Below are 24,478 nucleotides of genomic sequence, written 5' to 3'. Positions count from 1 at the left end.
TATATAATTAAATAAAAGTGAGATTTTGTGTGCTTGTGCTATGTTTGCAGCTTCATTAAACACACTGTACATACATGAATTGTTGATTATAACCGAGTAATGGTTATAAACAAACAATTTCTTGTCTTTTTTTGTCTTTCAGATATTGAATATGCTAAATGTTATGCCAAAATGGCAGAGTCTGCAAAGACACTGGCCAGTCAACAGGTAACAAAAGAACCACATTTTAAAGAGTAATGACTTCAAATAGACTTACAGTATTTCTAAATGTCTTTATTAAAACATTACATAATGTAGACATCCATTTCTTAATTTTGTTCGTCCTAGGACTACATGCCATTCAGTGATATCTATGTTTCTACATTCAAGAAAGACACAGAATACAACCAGCTCCTTACTCAAACTGCAACAGCTCTTCAAACCAATAAATTCATACAGGTAAGAGTGACAATAAGTAGTGCATAGTTCACAGAGGTTATTGTTACCTTTATTTTGTGCCTAACCACACCTTAAAAATATGTTGCTCTGTTTGCAGCCAAAAATCTGAGAAAGTTCAGTTAGCACGGTTGTCTCTTGGCCAAGATGCAGCTTAAAGTAAACTCTTAAAATAAGAGTTGCAATCTCAGCCATGATTATACCACATTTGAATCAGTAATTTATTTCTTATACTGCTCATATCTTTCTTATTTTGTCCTATTTTGTGCCCTGTAATTTCCATCCTAAATTTTGCACACACACCCAAGACTGTAGCAATAGATGATCAAGAAAGGTTGAACCTAGAATATTTGCTAGGGTTTTGAGTTGAATGAAGGCTGAAGGCCTCTAGCTGACAATGATGTACTGCAGGAGAACCTCTTGATCAGGACACATGCATCTTTGATATACCTGTATGTCTTGTCTTTGATAAACCTCTGTGTAAGTGGTGATTTTGCATCTATTCCCAGCCTCTTCTGGCCCGCAAAAATGAGCTGGACAAGTTGAGGAAAGACCTCAAGGAACAGTGGCAGAGGGAGCAGAAGAAAATGGTATGTAAAGAGTGTCTGTATAGATACATGCTTTTAGCTCAGTAGTAATTCTAATAGTCTCCCTTTTTGTATTACCGAGTGAGCAGCATTTCACTGTAAATGCTACAATGTTGTCAGCCAACCAAGAGATGGTCAAATACATAAATGCCAGCACAGGCATGCAGTCTGCCAAAAGCACAAAATCAATTTTTATTTGTGCCATCAGTGATCTATAGGAGTATGTTTTTGGCATGGTAATAGAATTTCAGTTTAACTCTATTCTCTAAGCAGCAATTGTTTCATTGCACATAATGTCACTTTTTTTTTTTTAATGAACTGGCATTTACTGTTACTTCACATGCAAAATGGGTGAACCACAGTGGCATACCTGATTTTATTTATATCTGTTGCATACCTGTTTCACATTTGATTTCATGGACTTGTGTAACTGATTTGGCAGCAAGAGGCAGATGCAACCTTGCGTAAAGCCCGGGTGCTGAAGGCTCAGAGGAGAGAAGAGTACCACAAGGCCCAGTCATCTACCAACCGCTCCCAGGAGGAGCAGTCTAATAATGCTGGTAACAAACAGCTGGAGAAGAAGAGGAGGCTGGAGGAGGAGGCTCTGCAGAAGGTATGTGGAGGAGAGGATAACAGAGAGAGTAAATGGTATCGCTCTCTGTGCCTACAGAATTGCAGTTGTTCACATTTGCTGTATGTAGAAATGTGGTGTTACTTCCACATCCTCCCACTATTCTCTGTATCCATTGTTTTGGTCAGGCGGAGGAGGCCCAGGATCAGTATCAGAGCTGTATGGCTGATGCAGGCATCAGGAGAACGGATCTGGCCAATGCTAAGAGCAGTATTCTCACACAGATCCGAGAGTTGGTCTTCCAGTGTGATCTTACACTAAAAGCTGTGAGTGGATAGTACATAACAAACCAATGAAATGAGAGAGGAAACTGGATTGTCCAATAATGTTTAGTTTTTTTCTTAATATAGTCTATAGCTTACAAATAAGTTGTAGACAGATTAATAGATTTGCAAGACTCAAGAATAAAACTCACTGTCTTCAATTTATTTGAAAGATCTGATCATACAAGGACTAACAATAAATGGTCCTATATCTCTATTAAATGTTTTCATATAATTTAAATGGTTAACATTATATGAAGCAGCCCTTTATTCAAAATTCTTATCAATTAAAGAAACACCAATTGCATTTATTTTATTTTATTTGTTACTGAGTCTTTCATAATGAAAGTGAATATGCATTAAAGTTATGGTTCAGAAATTACTGATGTTGAGCCAGTAGCATAATGTACTATCCACAGTATGAGCTGTGATTCTTGTATTTGGCAACTTTTGGAATAAACCTATTTTAAAACATACATGCCTTTTTCAGATTTTATAGAAGTTCAAATATATAAGGACATAACAAGCCATTTGACTTTCCCTGGTGCTCAAATTCAGAACACATTTTTAAGACGAGTGGGAATTATGTTCATGTTAAAAACTGATTTCAGGAATCTGCCAAGTATTGAAAGTTTGCACTGAATACATTTTTTTAACTCAATGTTTTGATTTTTACATTTAAATTGTAGTTTTGATTTTATTTTTTAGGAAGAATAGAAGCTACAGTACATGCATGAATGTTTGTCTGGTTGTATTTCTTTATATAGGCCTTTTTTTTTTTATCTATTTACAGTCACATGAGTACCTCCATGCATTCAGTCAATGAGTAATTCACTCATTCATTCAAGTTTTTATCTGTCTTTCTTTAGGTGACTGTGAACTGGTTCCAGATGCAGCAGGCGCAGACTGTGTTGCTCCCTGCCCACTACCAGGCCCTGAGTGAGAGCGCTAAGTTGTATGAACCAGGCGAATGCTATGCTGAGTTTGTCCGGAACCTGCCCAAAAATCTGCCTAAGGAGCGTTTACACTTAGACTCCATGTCTTCTGACAATACCAGGTACCAAAGACTGTGGCTCAGCAAAACATGAAATTAACAAGCTGACTTAAGTTCCTCAGCTGTGTGCAAGTATTATGAAATCTGCTTGCAATATTCCTGTATGATAGCTTACAGTAGTTCAAACACTTTTTTCACAGGGCAGATTGTTGAATATACAGCAGTAATAGGAGACAGACAGTATAGACTGAGCTCAGCTCAGGACATACATTTGTATTTGTCCAGTTATGTAGTTTTAGGTCATTTTGGATTTAAATGTTAGTTTCAGAGGTCAGTGTTTTGAAATATCTTTAAGTTGTTCACATCCGTTTAAGAAGTTGCTTAGTTCTTTTAGCAAAGGTATCAGTGAGTCAGAGTTGAGAGGAAGCAAGTGTGAGAGAGAACCAAGGAGCGACAGAATGCGTGTAGAATTTGTTGCCCTTCCTCAGGAAATATGTGGTGTAGGCTGAATGCAGCAGGGGAGATTGTGAGCGTGAGAGTTTTGGCTCTCGTCTGTCTCTGAGACTGTATTTAGATTGTCAAAGCAATGTCAGATAGACACACGCACACATTTTCTGCCATCAAGAAAATAAACAGTGCTTTGAAACTTCATTTTTTTGTATAATTTAATGATAAGATGATTGATGTTGTTGTAGCTGTATTGGATACCGAAAGACAGTAACAGCAGATAATGACATTTATTCAAAAGAGTAGCGTTCTAGAAATGCTACATTTACATTCTTTAAATGTAAATTTTGTACTTGAGACAAGTTTGTACTTCCATTATTGTGAAACCACTGTTGTATTTAACATGGTGTTTTGGTTTTGTGGCCTCATGGCTGGACTAATTCTTGTTTCCTAATTTTCTCTTCCTGTTTTGATCATGTTTGTAGCACAACTTGTATTTACGAAAAGGCTTTGATAGTTACATATAACAGCTCACAATAAGCTTTTTTTTTTTTTGCCTGAAAATAAAGCCAAAAGTGTCAGTGCCTAGTGAAGTAATTGTTGAGTCACTGGTGTTGATCAACAGCCCTGTCACACCTCCACAGATACACAGATATATTAGTCCCGAACTTTGGGACAATAGAAATCTTGCTTAGCAGTGATTTCATCACACATACTGTAATCCCTAATGCTGACTTTATTTCCCCAGGCATATGTTCAACAAAAGGTCAGTGGGCAGCACTCACTCATCTCATGGCAACCTGTCTCAAGCATCCATTACCTCCTGTGACGTGCTGAGTGGAGACGAAGTGGACAGTCCTCTTACCCGGCCAGCAAAGATCAGCAAGCAGAGGTCAAACAGCAGCACAGACATACAAGGTACATAATCATGTACATAAATGAAACATGAGTTTTACTTAAGGTACTTGTAGACAAGGAACAGTCACAAGCTTAATAAGGTTGGCCTTTGTATTTACGAGCGCTGTGTATATCAGCAGGCTTTGAAGACAATGCCATTTAATATATCATTTAACAAAATGACAACATGCATATGAATCAAGATTCTTTATTGTCATTATGCATAGCACAACGCTTTTTTTTATGATAATACAACATAGAATATGAAGAAATTCTGACAACCAGTAACTGATAACTGCATGTTTACAGACACTGGACATCTTTAAAGTAATCCTTTTCCCAAAAATAGGAAATGTGCCATTTTTGGTGTGATCCTCAAACCCAGGGTGATTGGTGCAGTTGCTGGAAGTTACTGGTACTGGTACTGTAGGTTGGCTGCTGGTCATAACAGCCTGCAATCCTGCCTGTAGCTTTAAATGATCTTCTCAGGGACTTACCATATGAGCTGAGTCATGTAATTTTTTTCAGAACTAAAGTCAAAACAGTCTGAATCATTTACTCATAAGAACGGAATATCTGTGTGACTACTTGTCCCGGAAAATAACTGAGATTGTTGCTAATTTAACAATTTTGTGCGTGAGTGGTGATCTGTATGTTTCTTTGCAGCCCTGAAAAGCCAGGCTCCACTGAGAGCCTGGGCCTCCAGTGGTCAGGGGAGCCAGGGTGGGATGTGCAGTGACTCAGAGAGTGCTGGAGGGAGCAGTGAATCGAGGTCCATGGACTCCCCCACCGCCAGCCCGGGTATGAGACTTTTGGAACAAGCTTTTGTTCTTTTAAAAGTGTCCTGAGGGTTTTTGTTCGTTTTAATATTGAAAGGCTAAAGCAGGGAAAGGACACAATATTTGCACAGATAAGATCAAGACATCAAACCATAAAAAAACACCCAAATTAAATTTAAAAGAAAACTAGAAAAGAGAAAATAGCTTCATCTTGACATCCAGATCATAACAAAGCTAAAGGGGGATGAAGATGCTCATGATGCGTTTCTTTTTATACTAATTTGTATGTGTTACTTCCTTATTGTATGCCAGACACATACACCACTCATCTTCTAGTGCACTTCCCCTTACAGCTGACACCAGTTGCCACAGTGTGCAAAGCTATGAAACATTCAACATTAAATGTGCACGCATAGAGCGTTATTGCCCTACAATGTTGTACTTGTGCCAAGCTGTGGTAAAACTGGACATTTACAAAGATTTACTGAAGATGGTTATTTAAAAATTCATTACTTCTATTTATTTGTGCAGGCGACTTTAAACGACGGCTGCCAAGAACTCCCTCCACTGGGACCATGTCTTCTGCTGATGACTTGGATGAGAGGGAGCCACCGTCGCCCTCAGATAATGGCAAGACCACATTTTGTATGCGTTTGTCTTTATGACTGTGTTTTATGTGCACCCTTCTCCTAAGCCAGATCCATGTTTTTATATATATGTATATATATAAAACAAAGCTAAAGGGGGATATATATATGTGTGTATGTGTGTGTGTATACATACCAGTTTTGTGCTTGTTTGCAATAACAGTCAATCACCATGCCCACTTATGTGACAGGGAAGGAGAAATAATGATCACTGTGCTCCTCGCAAACACATAGCACTATTGTATATGTCTGATTCTGGTGAATTTGGCTTACATCATATGTTTTTACGCTTGACAACACCACACAGATTGGGGTCATATTAGCTTTGGCATTTTGCCTCAGCTTACACTTCTGTATCTATGATGACCTCTCCCAGGCAGTGTGTTTGTTTATTTTCTCATTGTGAATCGAAGCAGCAGACCAGCTCTTCTGTTTGACCAAAATTTTTTCCCCCTTGTGAATCACATGTAATTGTGTGTTACACTGCATGGATAGGAAGTCAAGATAACATACTAACACAACCGTTTTCTGTTTTTTCCACTAGCAACAGAGCATGATCATCCACTTAACTCCTTCTGATATTCTCTAAGTGTCCTTACACATTTTAAGTGTGTTTTATCCTAATTATCACATCTTAATTTCTCCTTATCTGTTGTTTTTTTTTTTTTTAACTCTTTCAGAATTGGGTTGTGAAAAATGTTTGAACAACTAGATAAGGAAAACTACTTTAAGCTACAATTTGTATAATTATGTGGCATCAACAAAGCCTCATCACTTCTCTAATTACCCTCATAGTGGTTCAGTTTTTGCTGCTCTGGTCTGAAATCAGTCAACATATTGACAAGAACTCAGCATGATGTCACATTACTAGTTGGTCACCTTCCTCATTTGCTGTACTGATTTACAGGTCTGGCAGAGATGGTGACAGACACGGCCAGTTCTCCTGGTCCTTTCCGAAATGCTCAGATGTCCAAAGCTGCTCAAACCCATAAGCTGAGAAAACTGCGAGCCCCATCTAAGTGCAGGGAATGTGATAGTCTGGTTGTTTTCCATGGAGCTGAGTGTGAGGAGGTAAGCTGATTTTTTTTTGTCTTTATTAATTGTAGAAATGTATATGAGCAGGATAGATAGCAGGGCATAAAACCTTTTCAGCCACTGGTAGGATTGGGTAGTTGTTTCATAATGCGCCAGCTGATTTATCTTATTCATTGCAGTAAGTGCAAATGATCATTTAACTATTCCCAGACATATGTGGAACAGTAGGACCACATAGCTGTTATTTGCTGCTATTTGGTTGTTGGCTAGTAGAAAAGTAAGACCAGAAATACCGTACTAAGATAGACAGATATACTTTATTACAGACTCGGGGTCCAAATTAAAAAAACAAAAAACAGATAACAATAAAAAAAACAACAACTAATAAACTACTACGACCCACACCACTTGACCTACTGAATTGTACATTGTTTAAGTTACAAGAAGAAATTGGTGATTTTAAATAATAATCAATCTGCCACTGAGCATTTCTTTGACTGTGTCTGCAGTGCTCCCTGGCCTGCCATAAAAAGTGTCTGGAGACGCTTGCTATCCAGTGTGGCCATAAAAAGCTCCAAGGCAGACTGCACCTGTTTGGTATTGACTTTGCCCAGGCAGCAAAAAACAGCCCAGATGGTATCCCCTTTATCATCAAGAAGTGCACGTCGGAGATTGAGAGCCGTGCCCTCAACATCAAGGTAAAGTTGTTTGATGCACACACTGGAGTTGTATATACTTGATATCTTGGTTTGCAAATTATTAAGTTAATCTTAAATACCAAAGTTTGGTTTATGTCTTCATATGCCATGGTTGCAGAATCTTTTTTGTGATTTTCCCCTCAGGGGATTTATCGTGTAAACGGTGCAAAATCACGTGTTGAGAAGCTTTGTCAGGCGTTTGAAAATGGGAAGGATTTGGTTGAGCTGTCTGACCTCTCACCTCATGACATCGGCAATGTCCTCAAACTCTACCTGAGACAGGTGAGCCTCACAAATCTTACTGAATAGTTAGAAAGTCATTAAAACTACAGGGTAATTTATGTGAAAGTATAAAAATGTTGGGTATAGTGGTATGTAGAATTGCAAGTGCTAAATTTGTCATAAAGTGGGACATTTTAGCAAAGCAGGAATTAAAAGATGCTTTTATTATTTAAATCGTTTTGGTTTTACCCTTTATGTATTAATACATGTTTTAAACAGGCATTTCATTCAGTACAAGCAGTGGTAGCTTCTGAATGTTTTCCACTGGTAAGAACACAAAACTATTTTCTTCGAACAGTTACCAGAGCCACTGATTCTATATCGATACTACAACGACTTCATCGGCCTGGCCAAAGAGTGTCAGAGAGTGATAGTGGAGGAGACTGATAAACCTCCGAGCACCCAGACAGGAGACAAAGGTGGGCCAAGCATCCAGCTCAACAGAGTGATTTTCAAGATTCGAGATCTGCTCCGCCAGCTGCCTACAGCCAACTACAGGACTCTGCGCTACCTTATAGCACACCTAAACAGGTTAGAGCTCTCAGAAACTACCTACAGCTAGTCCTTTGTAAGTTATTTCTATCTTTTACTCTCTGCATAAACACAGTGATATCCAGACTTCCTTGCAGGACACAAAGGGAAATGGAGACTTCCTAGTGGCAGAGAGGAAGTGGTACAAAGAACATAAAACTTCTTTTGTTTTTCAAATCTGACACAAGCACTGTTACTTTTTAAATGGGAATTCTGTTCTTATTTACTTTATATTTAGATCTGACAGTTTTTCAGCCTAGACCTTACTTTTTATTTAGTATTTGGCTTTCTTATCTGTAAGTACAAACTTGCTTTATTGGTTACCATCTCCTTATACAGTAACTTTATTTTTTCAGATTGACGCTGAAGCTAGTTAAAACATTCACTTACAGGTTGCCATTAGCAACACTGATTGACCAATGTTAAGAATATATAAAAGGACCAGTATTTGTCAATCTACCTCTGAGTCTGAGTCCATGTACTGTTCCTTATAACCCAGATGAAATAAACTCATCTTTACTCTTTATTACCACAGAGTGTCAAAGCAGGCAGAAGAAAACAAGATGACCGCAAGTAACCTGGGCATTATCTTTGGCCCCACTCTGGTGAAGCCACAGCAGATAGATGCAGACGTGTCCCTGTCATCCCTGGTGGACTACCCCTACCAGGCCCTGATGGTGGAGCTGCTAGTGCGACACTTCTCAGTGGTCTTTGACGTATTGCAACTGTCTGGCTCTGACATTGCCACAACTGGCCAGGCATCCCCTAAACTTAACCCTCAAGAGAAGCTGCAGCGACTCAGCAGACACTCAGCTTCTCTAATGGATCTCAAAGAGGTGAGGAGGGATTTGATCATGTGGGTAATGCTGCTCTTATATTTCCTTTTACAGATTGTGAGTGAGTAGCCAAGTGGTGGAAAAACATTAACATCAGCCTCACAGCTGTAATTATGCATAGCAAAAGAGTGTCAACAACGGCAGAAGTTTAATGTAAATAATAAAGTCCAATGTTATGAGTAATACAGTGACTTTAGCAAACTACACGTGATCTGTATAGCCTGTTCCTTTTATTTAATTTAATTTAACTTAAGAAATTATTACTAATATGGGACACAAAAAACAGGCTGGCAGATTTATGCTACATCTCATTTAATCTATAGGGTATGACTGCTAGGATAACACTCTTGGAATGGTTAGCAGGGGCTGCAGATGAAAATTAACTTTTAGTTGGTAGGCTAGTGGTTAGGGCGCAGCGCTCTCACCGCTGCAGCCTCGGTTCGAGTCAGGGTTGCATCAGGAAGGGCATCCGGCATAAAACACGTGCTAAATGTCAACATGCGAGTCGTCAGTGTGACGATTCGCTGTGGCGACCCCTCAATGGGAAAAGCTGAAGGTGACTTTCTGATACAGTAAATGTATTGTGCACTGGCCCTGGCAAAGAAAGAGCATTCTAAAGGTTTAAATACAGGACATTTTCTTATTGTCACTGCTCTGTTCTGCCCTTGTTATGTATTATGTGAAAGCTATTTTGTTTTTATTAGTACAACATTTGTAGACTGCAGAGGGGAATGAACATTAAATCAAATCAAATTTTGTTTGTATAATGCCAAATCACATTACAGTTTTTGTCTCAGGTCACCATTTAACCCTTAATTTTTAATTACCAAACATGGTAAGTTAAATAGGTTGTGGTCAAAGGCAATAAATGGGTGATATGGGATGTGAACAGCCAGAGCCAAAATCCAAAGTGTGACAGTTTAACTGAATAAAAAAAATCCCACTGATTTTGGTATGCATCCACATCTTCTTTTGACATTGTATGAAAATAAATATTGTTAATGCTCATTAACAAAATTAAAGTCCACTTTGTTGTCTATTGATTACTACATGTTGCACAGATCTAATTGTTTATGTCCCTGCAGAGTGCCAAAACCTACAAAAGATACTCATCAGTGATCCCATCCTCTCACATCCTGGATGAGGCACAGGAGGTCCACCACGGAAGAGACATGACAGATGGCTCCGCCCTGGCCAGACTCAATGGGGTCCAGACATCTAGTGGTGGAGAAGTCCAGAGGTCAACCTTAGTGTACAGCCGTCCCAGCATCACTACTCCTTCTTCTTCCAGTGTGGCACCAAAGGTCCAGCTACGGACCCAGCGCACCAGACATGTGTCTCGACCAGTCAGTATGCCGCTGGAACGCCTGCCCACACCCACCCTGATCAGCGAGAGGAATAATCGAAACACTGCTGCTAATGCTGATACAAGCTCCGCTGAGCGTGACCTTGTCACAGAAACTATACAGGAGACGCCAGAGCCAGAGAAGGCTCGCCAAAGTAGCTCATCCAGGGTTAGCACCTACTACATCACACCTTTCATTGACACACAGACAATGCAAAGAAAAGCATGGGACCGGAAGTACAAGCACTATGATGTTACACCCAGGACTGCTATGATTGTGGCCAACCTGCCAAATGCCAGCTCTGGAGTACAACCTATAAAGGCAACGGTGCCTGTCACTGTTAATTCAACTGTAACCACTGCCTCTGTGGTTTCTACCACAAGCAGTGTGAGTACTTTATTCTCCAACAGCCCCTACACAGTGTCAGTTAAGCCTGTCTGGACCTCTAAAAGGGAGAATGACACAGAAAATTCAGTCAGTGAGTCTAACAGCTCAGCAAACCTTCCTCTAACCCTCAGGGCACCGAGGACTCTGCAGCCTCCTCCTGGGACTTTTTACAAGCCCCCTGTTTTCGTTAACAGCAGAGACAGGACACTTCCAAACACGATTACTGCTGTTACCACCACCACCACCACCTCTGCAGTCACTCCAGTCAGCCCTGTCCAGGTAGACGCTCCATCCCCTGTCCTTGCAAGCCTCCCACAGACCCGGCTCCAGTCACAGGACTCTACTGACAGTGCCATTGACCCTGGGACCTCCTCTACCCTTTCACCCCCCCAGTCCCCAGTCTCAAGCAGCCCTGATAACCTCAGCCCCAGTGAGACTAAGCCTGTCTACCAAAGACTGCGACCTCGGCGACTGCAGGAATTTGGTATTTGTGCCATAGTGTATTCCTGGGGTAAACATTTTTATCAACAGAGTGGCCTATGAAAATAAACCACAAAAGTGTTAGGACTAATATTCTTTATTTTACATGTTGAAGTCATAGTGTCAACAGTGGATGGTCTAAACTTTCAAACCAAGCAAAGATTAATGGTGACGCCAACGTGAATTTTTGGTGTCACTTTATTTTTTCGTCAAAGAATTTTTACCAACCACATAGATTTGTCTCTAAAGAAATGTAGACCTATCATTTCCTTGTTCAGTGTTTGATTTGTTATAAACGTATATTTTATTGTAATCACACAATGCACTTAACACTGGTTCCAGTTTTAATGTTACCTGTAATGTTAAAATTTGCTCAGTTTTGTATTTTATTCCACAAGTAATAGATGGATGTATTTTTAACACGAGGATTTTAATTATAAAGGATTTAACATTTTGACCTTTTTAAATTTGTCCATTGGAGCCTGTGATTGGTACAGCTTTTCTCACTATGTAAGTCTTATGTATCTGTTTACATTTTTATATTCATTCATAAATATTGCATGTTTGTCACAGTAATTTCGTGTTATCGCAGTATTGTGACAATCCAGGAGAAAAATGACATGCAACAGTTCTTGCTGCAAATTAAAAATGTAGTTTAAGTTATTTCTGCTCCATTTGAGTTTTTACAGATCTTTCTATTGAGTGCGTCAGAGAAAAAGACATATTTGAGAGTGTTTAGAGAATTCTTTTTTGAAGTCCTATGGACATATAGCTGTATTGGACAAACTCGAGTTTAGTGGAATGGTTTTAGATCCTGGGCAACAACTATCGCTTATTTTCAGTATTACTTTATCTGCCAAATGTGTCCTTGATTAATTGTTCAGTATACAAAATGTCATAGTGAAAAAAGTTCATCAAAGTCATACCTTCAAATTGCTTTTTAATACAACCAACAGCACAGAACTCAAAGATATTGAAGTATGAAGTGTCCTGGTTTGAACCGTGTTAATGTGGTACAAATTAAATTATCTGGGAAATAGGAACTTTAGTGGATGAGAAGCTACATTTAATCTCAAACAATTTATTACTCACTTATGATTGGAAGTTACACTTTTCATATGTGTTGAACTCATATTTTTACATGTAAACTGGAATTAATTCACTGGAAGTTGAACACTGTCCCCATTTGCCCTAAAATAATCACTACATTACATAGATTGTTCCAGGAAACCTCTTGGAAGTTATTTGAAAATACATTATTCCAATATCTGTTCAGTTCATCAGAGAAGAACGATTATATTTGATACATTTTACTGTATCTTTGTACGCAGAGGTTTACTTTATGTATTATTTCTGCTGCTGTAAGTTGCATTGCAGCCTGTTCTTTACTCTAACCAGTCGTTAACCATATATTTTTCTGTACTGGCAATTCAGATGAAGAGGCACTGGAGTTGTCACATCAGATCTGTGTACAGTAACATGTAATGTACTATGTATGCATAGTTCACAGCGGTTTTAAGTGCGGGTGTCAAGGCTTCACACTCTCAGCCTAATCACCCTTGTCACCTGCTCTGCCTTGTGAAGCTACATAGAGCAGTGAGTCACTTCAGACACATACAGCACAAAAGCTCACAATGATCCCCACCCTTTTTTTGCAGGTGATTAGCTGAGGACTTGCATGACAATGATTCTGCAGGTAAATCTTGAGCCTGTACATTTTTAAACACACAGGTTTTTTGGGAAATCAAGCCTGTTCCCCCCCTGACTCAAGACAGGCTTTCTCTCCACCAGCATTCCTGTCATCCACTCATTCTGCCTCAAAATGGATCACAGATGTAAATTTTTTTTTTTTTTTTTTTGCCTGCATGCCTATGCTGAGCTGGGAGATTAGAGCAATCAGATTAGGAGTGCTGCTGACCTGCAGGCGGAGGAGAGCCAGTGGGCAGCTAGGGGTCATACAGAGCTTTTCTGACTCGTTTTCCATTACTTCACCTTGTCTGTGAACCTCTTTCTCTAGATGCCGTGTGACTTTTATAGCATTCCATAAGAGGTAAGAATCATAATTTACCATTTTATTCTTTTTGTTGATTAAATCGAATTTACTGAGGTCATGTATCTCCAAAATAAATGTGTTTTCAGGACAGAGTAGGTCCAAATTGCAAATTTATCACTACAGTTTCCCTTCTATACACCTACCCAGTCATGTTTGTATGTTCTTAATAATGGTGTTCAGCAATACATTTAGTAGTTTTAATAGTGGTACAGTATACCCCCCCTTTCAAATTTCAGCCTTTTGCTAACTAATACCTGGGGATAGGGTGGTTTACTAAAAAACATTTTAGCATGCTTACAAAAAAGTAGATTAATGAAGGGTCAGTTCTGTGTTGTAGTCGAGACCACCTTAAAGAAACATGTTAATGCTAAGGCCAGATACAAGCAAGTTTGAGCTGAGGTCAAGTCATCACCAAAAACAGCAGAGTGAGTGTAGAACATAGAGTTTAAAAAAAAAATCTTTAAAATGTTTTTTTTTTTTTTAATCTAAGAAAAGTCTAGTCACAGTCGGAGTTTAATAATAGGCTCAAGATCAAACCTGGTCCAAGACAAGTGTTCTATAACAATGAGGTGCTAGAGTCATGGGCTTTTTTGAGCAGCAGTATCGTGATCTGCTGTAAATGTGAGCGCTAATGGAGTTGTGTATCTACAGGTTTGTTACAGTCTGATGACCCCTTCCAGGGGTTGAGCTGTGGAACAATGAAGACCGGTTCTCAAATCCGCCTGCTGCTGTGGAAAAACTGGACTGTCCGCAAGAGACAGAAAGTAAAGCTATTTATGTAAACTGGCTACAACAGTTTCCTGTTTCTGTCAGACTGTTGCATTGGAGTGTACAGGAATTCAGTTTTTCTGCCGTTTCACTGTATTTAACTTGCACGTCACTTGGTTCTGTCCAGATCCGCTTCTTGGTGGAGATCGTCTGGCCAGTGTTGTTATTTATTAGTTTGGTGTGGCTGAGGAAGGCCAATCCACTGCACCAACAACATGAATGTAAGAATAACATCCTCACAGACAAGCTACCTCAATCTATCGATTAAAACAAGGTTTTGTAGACAAAATAGTGACTTGTATCTGGTGCTTTCTAGTACCTGCTGAAGTTTTTTCCTGGGAATAAATAGCATGCACTTGTTGCAACTCTTAAAATCAGATCATAAACATTCACATGTCTAATGTTGTCTCTTCAGGTCATTTTCCCAACAAGGCCATGCCATCAGCAGGGATTCTGCCCTGGATCCAAGGCATCTTCTGCAATGCCAACAACCCCTGCTTCAGATATCCAACCAGAGGAGAGTCTCCGGGCGTTGTCTCCAACTATAACAACTCAGTGTAAGCCTAATCATAGCACTCTCAAATTATTTACTTTTAAAAAATGCAGTTTCACATTTTGGTTACAATGGTACATATTACATGGTTTAATGAAGTTAGATAGGTAACTTTATTTTTGCATGTTGCAGATTGTCACAGTTCTATGTTGATGTCCAGGAGCTTCTGCTCAGTGAGAAGGAGGTTCAGCAACTTGGGCGTCTTTGGCGCGACCTGTCATCTTTCTCAAACTTAATGGACGTGTTACGCAACAGCCCATCTTTGATGTCAGGTAAAGGGAAAAGTCAGGAAATGATTCAGTCAGTGGCACTTTCCTCAAGAGTACAACTGTTACTGTAGCCTTTTTTTTTCTCAACTCAAACATTAATCAGAACAACAAATATGATGGTTGAGACAAAAGCAAACCACCTATAATTTTAAATAATGAATACTTTATTTGCATGGTACTTTACAAGCACAGACAGGGCAGCATGCAGCTCCCTTGCTTTGCAGGGAGCCAGCAAACACGAAAAACAACAAAATAAAAGACACCCGAGTAAACTAAAAAACCTTGTTTTTGGCCTATTGTCAGTCAGTCAGACAAGTGCAGATGGCACCTTGATGTGTGGGGAAATTATAATGGGCACTTTTTACAATTCTCTGGCATTTGTTATTGTTAGTTGTAGCCCTAGTTGTATGTGAACTATGTACAATATCTGCAGGTCTATTGCAGCTACATTAAAATTATCCAAGATGAAGTTACCCTATTCCACTTTCTCTCTTATTTTGATTCAACTGTTATATAATCAGTTGGTTGTTCAGTACTGCACATGTTCATACACGTGTTGAACATGTATTAAAAGGTTAATTTTTATTTACTTCAGTTTAGATTAACTTTACCTGTTGGCAAGGTTATGCGTAAAAATGCTGTCTTCCTCTCGCTTGCTGGACTTTTCCTCAAACACTTGATCCCTGCCAAACTGTCTTACTGTGAATCATTTCCTCTGAGCCGTCTGGTGCTGGTCAGGTCAACATTTTGTTTTTAGTTTTTCTGACCTTTCGCTTTCTCTGTTTGTGATTTTTCCATCTAGGCCGTGGGCTCCGGATAAATGACATACTGAAGGATGATGAGGTTCTCACAGCCTTCCTGTTGCGAGATGCAGGCCTCTCAAATTCAATAGTCTACCAGCTCGTCAATGGAGAAATAAGAATCGAACAGGTGCAGCGGGATGGGGATGGGTGGCAGTCTTGGCTTCCACCACTGTTTGTAAGTTATCAAAGAATATTACAGTGTCCCACTTTTTTGTGCGTTCCCCAGTTTGCTTTTGGTGTCCCAGACCTCCGACTGAAAGACATTGCATGCAGTCACGCCCTGTTAGAACGCTTCATCATCTTCCCCAGTCGAATGGGACTCTATGGGGTCCGCAATGCCTTGTGTGCCTTCAGCCAGCAAAGGCTGCAGAAGATAGAGGACATCCTCTATGCTAATCTGGACTTCTTCAAGATCTTCAGACTGGTCAGTGTTTGACAGTGCTTTGTGTAGCCTTCATCACATCAGTATGTCTCTGTCAAATAGTCTACAGTGAGACAGTGTCATCCGATTGTCCTCATCGCTTTGTTTTGTGAGGAGACCATTGTTCTTTACATTCATTCCTCCTTGTGTTTATGATGGAAAATTTTGGTGACTGAAAATAGACATTTTGTGAATGCACTTTGGTCATTGACACACAAGTCAGTATTTCCACTGAGATCCTCTGGAAGGCTGGATTTGTCGGGATACATGTCCCTCTTCCTGTCCTGACAGTGAAGGCCATGGCAGCAACCAGTCTTCCTGTTGATAGTCTTGATTTTTTTTTAATGTTTTTTTTTTTTTTACAGTAAATCCACTTATTTCAAAGAATTTAATAATTTTATTGATGGTAAATGACTGTTCAAGGTTGTGATTAATATCTGCTAGCTAGTATATGGAATATTATTATTTTATATCACAGCATCTTAAAAGATGAGGATGTTTATAGCTCATCTGTCAGTACTTTATACACTTTGTCTGTGGCACCTGCTGCAAGTTAACTTATTCATACTCATACATCTTGAAAACAACTCTCAAATATATAGTTTTATTTAAAAAAAAAGCCTGTTAATTTTCTAAAATAACTGAGCATTGTAGTTTTTGTAAATATTACTCAAATACCATTAAAAGGGGAACCTTTTTCAGCTAATATGTTCTGTGGGACTGAGTTAAACTAAACTACAGTGGCAGTGCTGATGGTAATGATGTCACCCAGTTGTGGCTCACTAATGTGTTTTTAATATCTTTATTGACTGTTTAAAAAATATCACCACAAAATATCACACATTCACTTTTCAAAACTACTGTATGTCACCAGATAAATTTGCCATGAAATATTTGCAGAGAGAAGGATGATTAAATGCAGTATGAATACATGTAATAAAACCTTTGTACACAGTCAATACTCCTTTGAATTGAGAGTAGTGAATTTCTATGCGACTTTTGGCATGATGCCTGATTTGCAAGTGCCAGACCTGCTCACTTGGTCACTGGCTTTATTTGAGGCTTGGAATAAACCGTGGGCTGTTTCAAACTGTATACACATGTATTCACTAAAATCAAGGAACATGGGGGCAAGCAGAACAAATGATTCTTTGTTCTCTGGACGCTCTCTCACACTTCACCAATTATGGTTATTAATGAACTAAAAGCCCTGATTTGTTATTTAAATGTGGAATGTACCACTTTTCAGAAGAAGATAAATCTAAGAAAATTTTACAGAATAGGGAAAACAAATAAAGCAGTTGATGTATATCAACAAATTGTAGTTTTTCTCTTGGCACGCCCCAGTTTCTTTACTATGTGTGTGTTCAGGTTCAGCCTGAGTCAGGTGACGGGCATTATCTTCTTGGCCTGCTTCTCTAATGGGCTTATCATTTCCTCACCCAGAGCCTGTGGGGTTTTCTGTACTTTACCAACATGTGTGGGTCACAGTAGCTGCCAGCACACCTGGTTATCTAGCTGCTTGAATCCCCAACTGTAGGACTGAAACCATGAGAGCGTGGCGGAGTTGGAGCACCTTGAATGACCTTAGTCTTGAAGACAAAGATTAAAATTTGGAATATTTGAGAAGCAAAGTATATGTTTGGATATGGGATCCCATAATTAATATCAGGCTGACGTGACTCGATCAGTATCAACAGTGACATAACAGAGGTACAGCCTTGGTAAACGTAACATAACGTATGTTGGATTGTTGGACAAATTATAAAAATCAACCAAGTCCCGAGTTTGGTCATTTCACAGCTCATGAAATCATTCAATTCAGCTGTTCATGTCAAATGTACATATTAGTAAGATTTTGTTAAATATGATAAATATAATCAATATAATAAATACACAGGTCTTTTTTTAGTTGGTATTAGCAGTACATTACAGTGGCATTTAGGCCATTAGCTCTCTGAAGTTTAAAGCCCATTACCCCACTGATCTCTGCCTTGTATCAACTTTCCTCTCCTCATTACACTCCTTACTCCCTTTTCCCATCCACATCTCAGCACCCTCCTTTCCAATTCCCTCGCTTTCTTTCTCCCCCCACACCCTACCCCCTCCCTCCTTCCTTCATTCATTGAAATGCAGGCGCGAGGAATGCGAGAGGAAGGATATCTCATGTGCGTGTTTGTCTTGGCGTTCAGGGTTTCCGTAGCCCTCGGTACTCGGCCCTGACCAGGCATTTTACTGCACCTACCGCTGAAGGTTTCAAGAACAGAAGCTGTATGAATTAATGGGAATTGATTGTAGCATGTTTCCATAGCCGTGTCAAACAATTGATGGAGGTCTGAGGCAGGTTCACTACTCTATTGCTGTGAAAATACACATTGGAGCCACATTGTGTGAAAGCCAAATGGAAAATGTGACATGGTTTCAACCAGCAGGTTGCTGTTCCTTCTTTCAGTAAACTGTGTCCAAAGAAAAGATAGTTTCCTCTTTTTAATAACAAATATTTCTTGTAAGGACTCTGCAGTATTTTAGGGTTGCTGTTTCACTGCTGTTGTGGTTTTTTTTTTTTGTTGGATATGAATATGTTTCTATCTATTTTTCTATCTAAGGCCACCATGGGACATGTCAAAAAGTTGTGATGGTTTTGATACAAAAGAAATTAAGTAATAATATGTCTCTGCTATGCATCTTGTGGCTTTGTGTCCCCAGATGCCTCAGGTTTTGGACCGAAGCTCTGAGGGGATTGACCTTCACTTCTGGGGCCAGGTTCTTAAAGCGGTGTCTGACAAGATCCAAATTGTAAGTGCTTCAAGGTCCATCGATCCCCTTCACTCCTGCTTCCCGCTCCTCTCTTCTTCTCCTCAGTCCTGCAGGATCAGAGGGCCTGGTATTTTTAGCCTTGCAGGAAACTCGCCTTTTCCGCTGCTCCATGTTTGAGACTCTCTCAGAGAGGAGACTGAGTGATGGACTCAACACTGTTGGGTGTACATTAATGTTAAAAACCTACATGTGAACTGTGCACGTGTCTATGTCTCTGTAAGCTCGTGATGTGTGTGAGGATGTATGTGTGTGTGCTATGCATCTATGCAGAATTGAGTATGAATGTGTACACATACAAATTGCCTCAAATGGCATTTGCAAGTACAGAGTACAATAGAATTGAACACTAACACCGATGTGTAGATACTCTATATAGAGAAACAAAAAAGAATTGAACAGAATAGAATAGATATTGTAGAGAAATAGAAAAGAAAGAACATTTACAGTATTTATTTTGTTCTGAACTGATTCTCTATAATATAGCTTTTATTTCATTCTTTTCTACTGTATTCAATTCTGTCTGTTCTATTTTTATCCTACAGTATCATTAATATCCTGCTTCATTCTGTTTTATTTCAATCTGTACTGTTCTATTTCCCTGCAATCTGTTCAGTTTGGTTCTGCTCTATGCTTTTGTATTCTGTCTATTGTAGAATAGAACAGAACAGAGTAAAACAGGATAGACTAGGTGTTGTATAGAACCGAGAAGAAAAGACAGTTATGCATATTTAAGAGGCCTTGTATAGTGAAACATTCAAACTGAATATAAAATGGAAAGACATAACAAAATAGAACAGAATAGAATAGGTTCTCGTACCTAACGCAGTTTAAATGGACTTGTCTGAGTTGGATCTCTACCAGTTAATATAGTTCTATACATTTCAGACAGACAAAGGCGATTGAATGCCTGGGATTGTGTTGTGTGTTTCGGCACGTTCGCTGCATGTCCCCGGGGGAGAACGCATCCCATCACCACCTCAGCCGTGGTGGGAGAGAGAACGCGGTGGGGGAATAGATGAGTGAGAGAGACATTCCTGTGAGGTGACACATCCTGTAGGTGGGGCTTTCGTATCACCGTGGTGACAGAAAGGCGAGCCAAAAGCTGTCACTGACCACCTCTCCTTCCTGTCTAGTTAATGTATGTGTGTTTGTGTGGAATAATAAATAGATAAAGGGAGGAAAAGGGAGTGAGAACAAACAAAGTCAGGGCTGTGTTTTACCATGTGTGTGCATGTTCATGTTCACACGTAATAGTTTGCTTTAAGTGGGGACATAGAAAAGCTCTGAGTCATTCTCATTCTCACCGTCAACCTTAAACCAGTTTGACTATACTGTAATAAAAGGGCTACAGGGATTAAACTATAAGGCTTATGAACAGACTTCCCTGGAAGAATTGAACTCCACTCCTAAAACATTTGAAACAGTAGATTTTACAAAGATGTGTTACTAACCCCGTTAACAAAATCGATTCAAAACGTGAAACTCAAATCATTACCAACGGCCTCCCCCATTCCATTTCTTAAATAAAGGAAATGATGCACAGTAAGGAGAAATACACTTGAATGAAGCTATTTTTGTTCTATCAATTGGAGGATATTTAGTCCATCCGCCAACTGTCCTCATCACGAGAAGAGACGTCTGTCCAGCATGTTTGCTTATCTTTCAAACCATTGTTTTGTAGTGACCATTTAGGTTATGGGATTCACACAGTATGATTGACCATGAACAACATGAATATATTTGTCTTGTATATAATTATCCGATAGAAGGTTGAGTAGCTAGAATGAAATTATTTTTTACACTTTCCAGTAATACATTCAGTGCTCATGTTACAGGTAGTGGAATGGATCAAAGAATATAATGTGAAAGCAAAGGTGACAACAGTGTGGGTACCTGTGATAAACACATAAAAGCTAAAGGTAGCAGCCAGGTTAACCCCTGCATGAAATACTGTTAGTTTCTATGGATGTAATGAATGTATTTTATAAAGGTCTTGACCACTGACAAAACCCTCTTTCTGTGTCTTCTGCAAAGCTGAGAGAGCGGGAGAACTCTCAGGAGCTCCTGAAGCTGGTTTCTTCTCTTTTCCATGCTGGGGGTCCCTCCTCCTTCACCCAGCTGAGGTCCAGTGTGTCCAGTCTCTTCTGTGGGTACCCAGAGGGAGGCGGCTCCAGAGTCCTGTCCTTCAACTGGTATGAGGACAACAACTACAAGGCATTTTTAGGGGTCAATGGCACCAAGAACCACGACTATGTCTATGATGACACCACCAGTAAGTAAATTGTGAAATGTCACAGTTCCATTTAAAATAAGGTATTGTATAGTATACACTGTACCATACTATTTAGAGTACATTGTATACACTAATTAGTTTACAAAAGAGAATTGTACAGGGCAGGAAGTGAGAAATCAGTCTCACCACAAAGAACGTTTCGTTATAATGAACTTTCAGTCTTATCACATGATCTTGCTCAGCAGATGTTTGCACAGTTGTCATGAAAGATGCTCTTTTTGACAGAGTTCTCCTCCATGTTGGCTTAAAAGCTGAGGATCAAAGTTCGTTCTTATCCTTGGAAACGGCAGTTGAGAAAGCAGCATTGCCTTGAGGTTCATTTAGTAACTGTTTTAGCTTCATCAGCAGAGGGAGCCCAGTTATCATGGATGAGATGTGATGACCAAACCAAAATTAATTAAACTGTGATTTTTTTTTTTTTTTTTTTTGTTAAAAAAAAATAGCTAAAGGCGTTTCCAAAGATGTAAAACTTTTTTAAGCAATATATTCCTCTCCAACAGCAGCATAGTTGTTTTAAGCAGCTTAAGTGCCCAATAAACAGAGTTTGCCACATAAGACTTAATATTCAAACCAAATAAACAATGCTTGGCTAATTACCATGTTTTGGCCATTTAGTCTACATTATTTGAACATACAATTTGAGTTTCCATGGACATGAGAAAGCATCTCTGTATCAATCTATATGATGTACAGTTCTTCTTTTCTGTCTCATCATTCTCCTTCGTTGTGGACTATTTTTGCTATTCTTCTCCCTGTAGCTCCCTTCTGCAATGCCCTGATGCAGACCCTGGAGTCCAACCCCATCACAAAAATTGTGTGGAATTCAGTCAAGCCCCTGCTGATGGGAAAGATCCTGTACACCCCTGACTCCCCTGCCGTCCGCAAGATATTAAAGAGTGTAAGAGAGACCACCTCCAATCTGACCCCTCACCTCTCTCTCTCTCTCTCTCTCTACTCACCCTTTCTCTCCTCCATTTCTTCCTGCACTCTCAGTGTCTGTTTATGTGCTTCTAAACCCCAGCTTTCTGAGGAATGAGCTGAGTACCAAAGCAAAGAGGGCGGAGCATGTTAGGAGGGCAGTCTACTGTGATGTGAGGGAAGGGAAGAGAAGGGGAGAAATTAAAAAATAAATTGGAAGTCATGGTGCAGCAATAAAAGGAAAAACACAATCTCTTTCATTCTCTCATTTTTCATTGCTCCTGACAAAACATCTCAGTTTCAAGAGTTTTGTTATTATGTTACATAATATGACTGCAGTGGCTCTACTGTATGTTGTTTGAAGAACATTGCAGTTTAGTGTTTAGATAAGATAATATTAAGTTTCATAAATCTCATCTGTGTCATCTGACACTAATCTCATACAACAGACAGTTCTATGTTACTCTTTATTGACATTAGCAATAGGACCAGTGTGCTCTATGCTGATTAGGCTTCTTCATTGCTGATATACTACTCTGGAAATCTAGTATTTGTGAACTTGCAATTCTTTGACTTGAAACTGTGTATATATGTGTGTGTATTTGTGTGTATCTAGGCTAATACAACCTTTGAGCAGCTAGAGAGGCTCCAGAACATGGCCAAGGCCTGGGAGGAGGTGGGACCTCAGCTCTGGGCTTTCTTTCACAACAGTGTCCAGATGAACATAGTCAGGGTACGACACACACATTCTGTGGATAAGCAAACACACACTACATGTGGTCTTACCTCGGGTGCTGTCATAACACACAGCACACAGGACAAAGTTAAACAGTACAACCTAATAGGCTATGACTCAAACCCTGTACAATCAGTGACAGTAGTGCAAATAATAATGAAGACAATAAGAAAAAGATGTTTTATCTATTACTTATGTACAAAAGTGTACTTATTTTTTTACTTTTTTAATGTATTTTATTTTTTAATTTAACAGCATGGTAACAATATGGATAAAGGACACAAAGGAGAATGTACAGAAATTTTACATGTGGTTTGTGTATGAAGGTGTGTTGTGTGGATATGTTCAACTCTATATGGAGGCTGGTAAACAAAAAGAGGGAGGGGGAGTAAAAAAGAGAAAAATGTAATAAAACAAAAAGAAATGTAATTTTGAAATACAACATGTTAATGTCTGTAATGACTTAAGAGTATTTCCCAAATATTTTTTTGAGCTCTTTGCAGTACAGAGCCATATCTAATACATTTTTTATATTCAGTAACTGTGCCTGTGTCCCTGTCACTGCAGGACACCCTGCGAAACCCAACAGTGATGCACTTCATGGACAGCAGTCTGGAGGATAGTGACTTTACCACCAAGGACATTCTTAACTTTCTGTACAATGGTCCAGAAGAGCAGAGAGAGGCGGGCATGCCAAACTTTGACTGGAGGAACATTTTTAACATCACTGACCAGATCATACGCATGTTCAACCACTATGGAGAGGTTAGAACCTTCACTCTGTTGTTGCCTCTTTGCCCCAGTTGGTATTTGCCAAATCTTGCACATTTCAGGACTGGGTGTTTTTGCTTGTTTGTAAAACTGACTCTCAGCTCTTCAGACAGCAGCATCAGTCTTCCAGGGTTGCTTTCAGGAGATTGCCCCCAGGGCTCTTTCAAATAGAGCGGGCCACTTAGCACGGCTATAGAGCTGCTCTCCATCCAGTAGGCTGAAAGGTGCTGAGAACAAGCCTGCTGTCACCCCCCTCCTTTGCTTTCATTGTGAAGCCAGTGACAAAGTAGAGAGAAGGTGTCACCCCCCTGTGAGCTCAGTGCTGTTTTAGTATATGGCTTTACATTGAAACAGACCCCTGCAGCTGTGAAATAAAGGAGGGCAAATCGCTCTATCCATCCTTCACGCCTTCCCTCTCTCTTCTGTCATCTGATTTAAAATGGGGGTGCTGGGGCAAAGGTTGTGGTTTTTGAGAGAGCCCTATCAGTGCTGGCATCTCAGCCCGTCCTTGCTCTCGAAGATCGGTGCCAAGACCCTTCCTAGCTCCACAAACAATCCCAGGCAATTTAACCAATTAGATACAGCTGTCAGCGAACATTGGGCCGTAGGATAACTGTTGCAGTTAGCATTAGGTCCTGTCACTCTGTCAGGGGTATGCTTCTCACAGTGAAATCCCACTGGAACATGTGTATCAGTGAGGTTCTTTCTTCTCGGCCCATCTCTAAGTGAACATTATTGTGATGTGAATGTATGGGTCTGTGAAGATGAATGGAAAGTGGGCTCTCCTTTTCCTTTGAGCGC

The 24,478-nt window shown here is 39.7% G+C and overlaps 2 protein-coding genes across 2 annotated transcripts in view; both read left to right on the top strand.

Annotated features, from left to right (window-relative positions):
* Positions 1-11,338, top strand: part of LOC109955406 (rho GTPase-activating protein 29) — a 32,968-nt gene extending 21,630 nt beyond the window's left edge. The window contains exons 7-21 of the mRNA XM_020591547.1: positions 143-207; positions 328-438; positions 945-1,025; positions 1,465-1,635; positions 1,782-1,919; positions 2,786-2,973; positions 4,106-4,275; positions 4,921-5,055; positions 5,565-5,663; positions 6,588-6,751; positions 7,225-7,413; positions 7,558-7,695; positions 7,994-8,226; positions 8,762-9,062; positions 10,148-11,338. Of these exons, the coding sequence (XP_020447203.1) occupies positions 143-207; positions 328-438; positions 945-1,025; positions 1,465-1,635; positions 1,782-1,919; positions 2,786-2,973; positions 4,106-4,275; positions 4,921-5,055; positions 5,565-5,663; positions 6,588-6,751; positions 7,225-7,413; positions 7,558-7,695; positions 7,994-8,226; positions 8,762-9,062; positions 10,148-11,338 (3,374 nt within the window). The remainder of the gene's footprint in view (positions 1-142; positions 208-327; positions 439-944; positions 1,026-1,464; positions 1,636-1,781; positions 1,920-2,785; positions 2,974-4,105; positions 4,276-4,920; positions 5,056-5,564; positions 5,664-6,587; positions 6,752-7,224; positions 7,414-7,557; positions 7,696-7,993; positions 8,227-8,761; positions 9,063-10,147) is intronic.
* A 2,688-nt stretch (positions 11,339-14,026) lies between these two features.
* abca4b (ATP-binding cassette, sub-family A (ABC1), member 4b) overlaps positions 14,027-24,478 on the top strand; it is a 33,386-nt gene continuing 22,934 nt past the window's right edge. The window contains exons 1-11 of the mRNA XM_020591546.1: positions 14,027-14,092; positions 14,224-14,317; positions 14,512-14,653; positions 14,782-14,921; positions 15,721-15,848; positions 15,948-16,145; positions 18,849-18,938; positions 20,994-21,231; positions 22,011-22,150; positions 22,787-22,903; positions 23,474-23,671. Of these exons, the coding sequence (XP_020447202.1) occupies positions 14,027-14,092; positions 14,224-14,317; positions 14,512-14,653; positions 14,782-14,921; positions 15,721-15,848; positions 15,948-16,145; positions 18,849-18,938; positions 20,994-21,231; positions 22,011-22,150; positions 22,787-22,903; positions 23,474-23,671 (1,551 nt within the window). The remainder of the gene's footprint in view (positions 14,093-14,223; positions 14,318-14,511; positions 14,654-14,781; positions 14,922-15,720; positions 15,849-15,947; positions 16,146-18,848; positions 18,939-20,993; positions 21,232-22,010; positions 22,151-22,786; positions 22,904-23,473; positions 23,672-24,478) is intronic.

The sequence above is a fragment of the Monopterus albus genome, unplaced genomic scaffold, assembly GCF_001952655.1.
Source record: "Monopterus albus unplaced genomic scaffold, M_albus_1.0 scaffold14.1, whole genome shotgun sequence".
NCBI classification, from domain to species: Eukaryota; Metazoa; Chordata; class Actinopteri; order Synbranchiformes; family Synbranchidae; genus Monopterus; species Monopterus albus.
The sequence above is the reverse complement of the archived record's forward strand: the minus strand, read 5'-3'. Positions and strand labels throughout refer to the sequence as shown.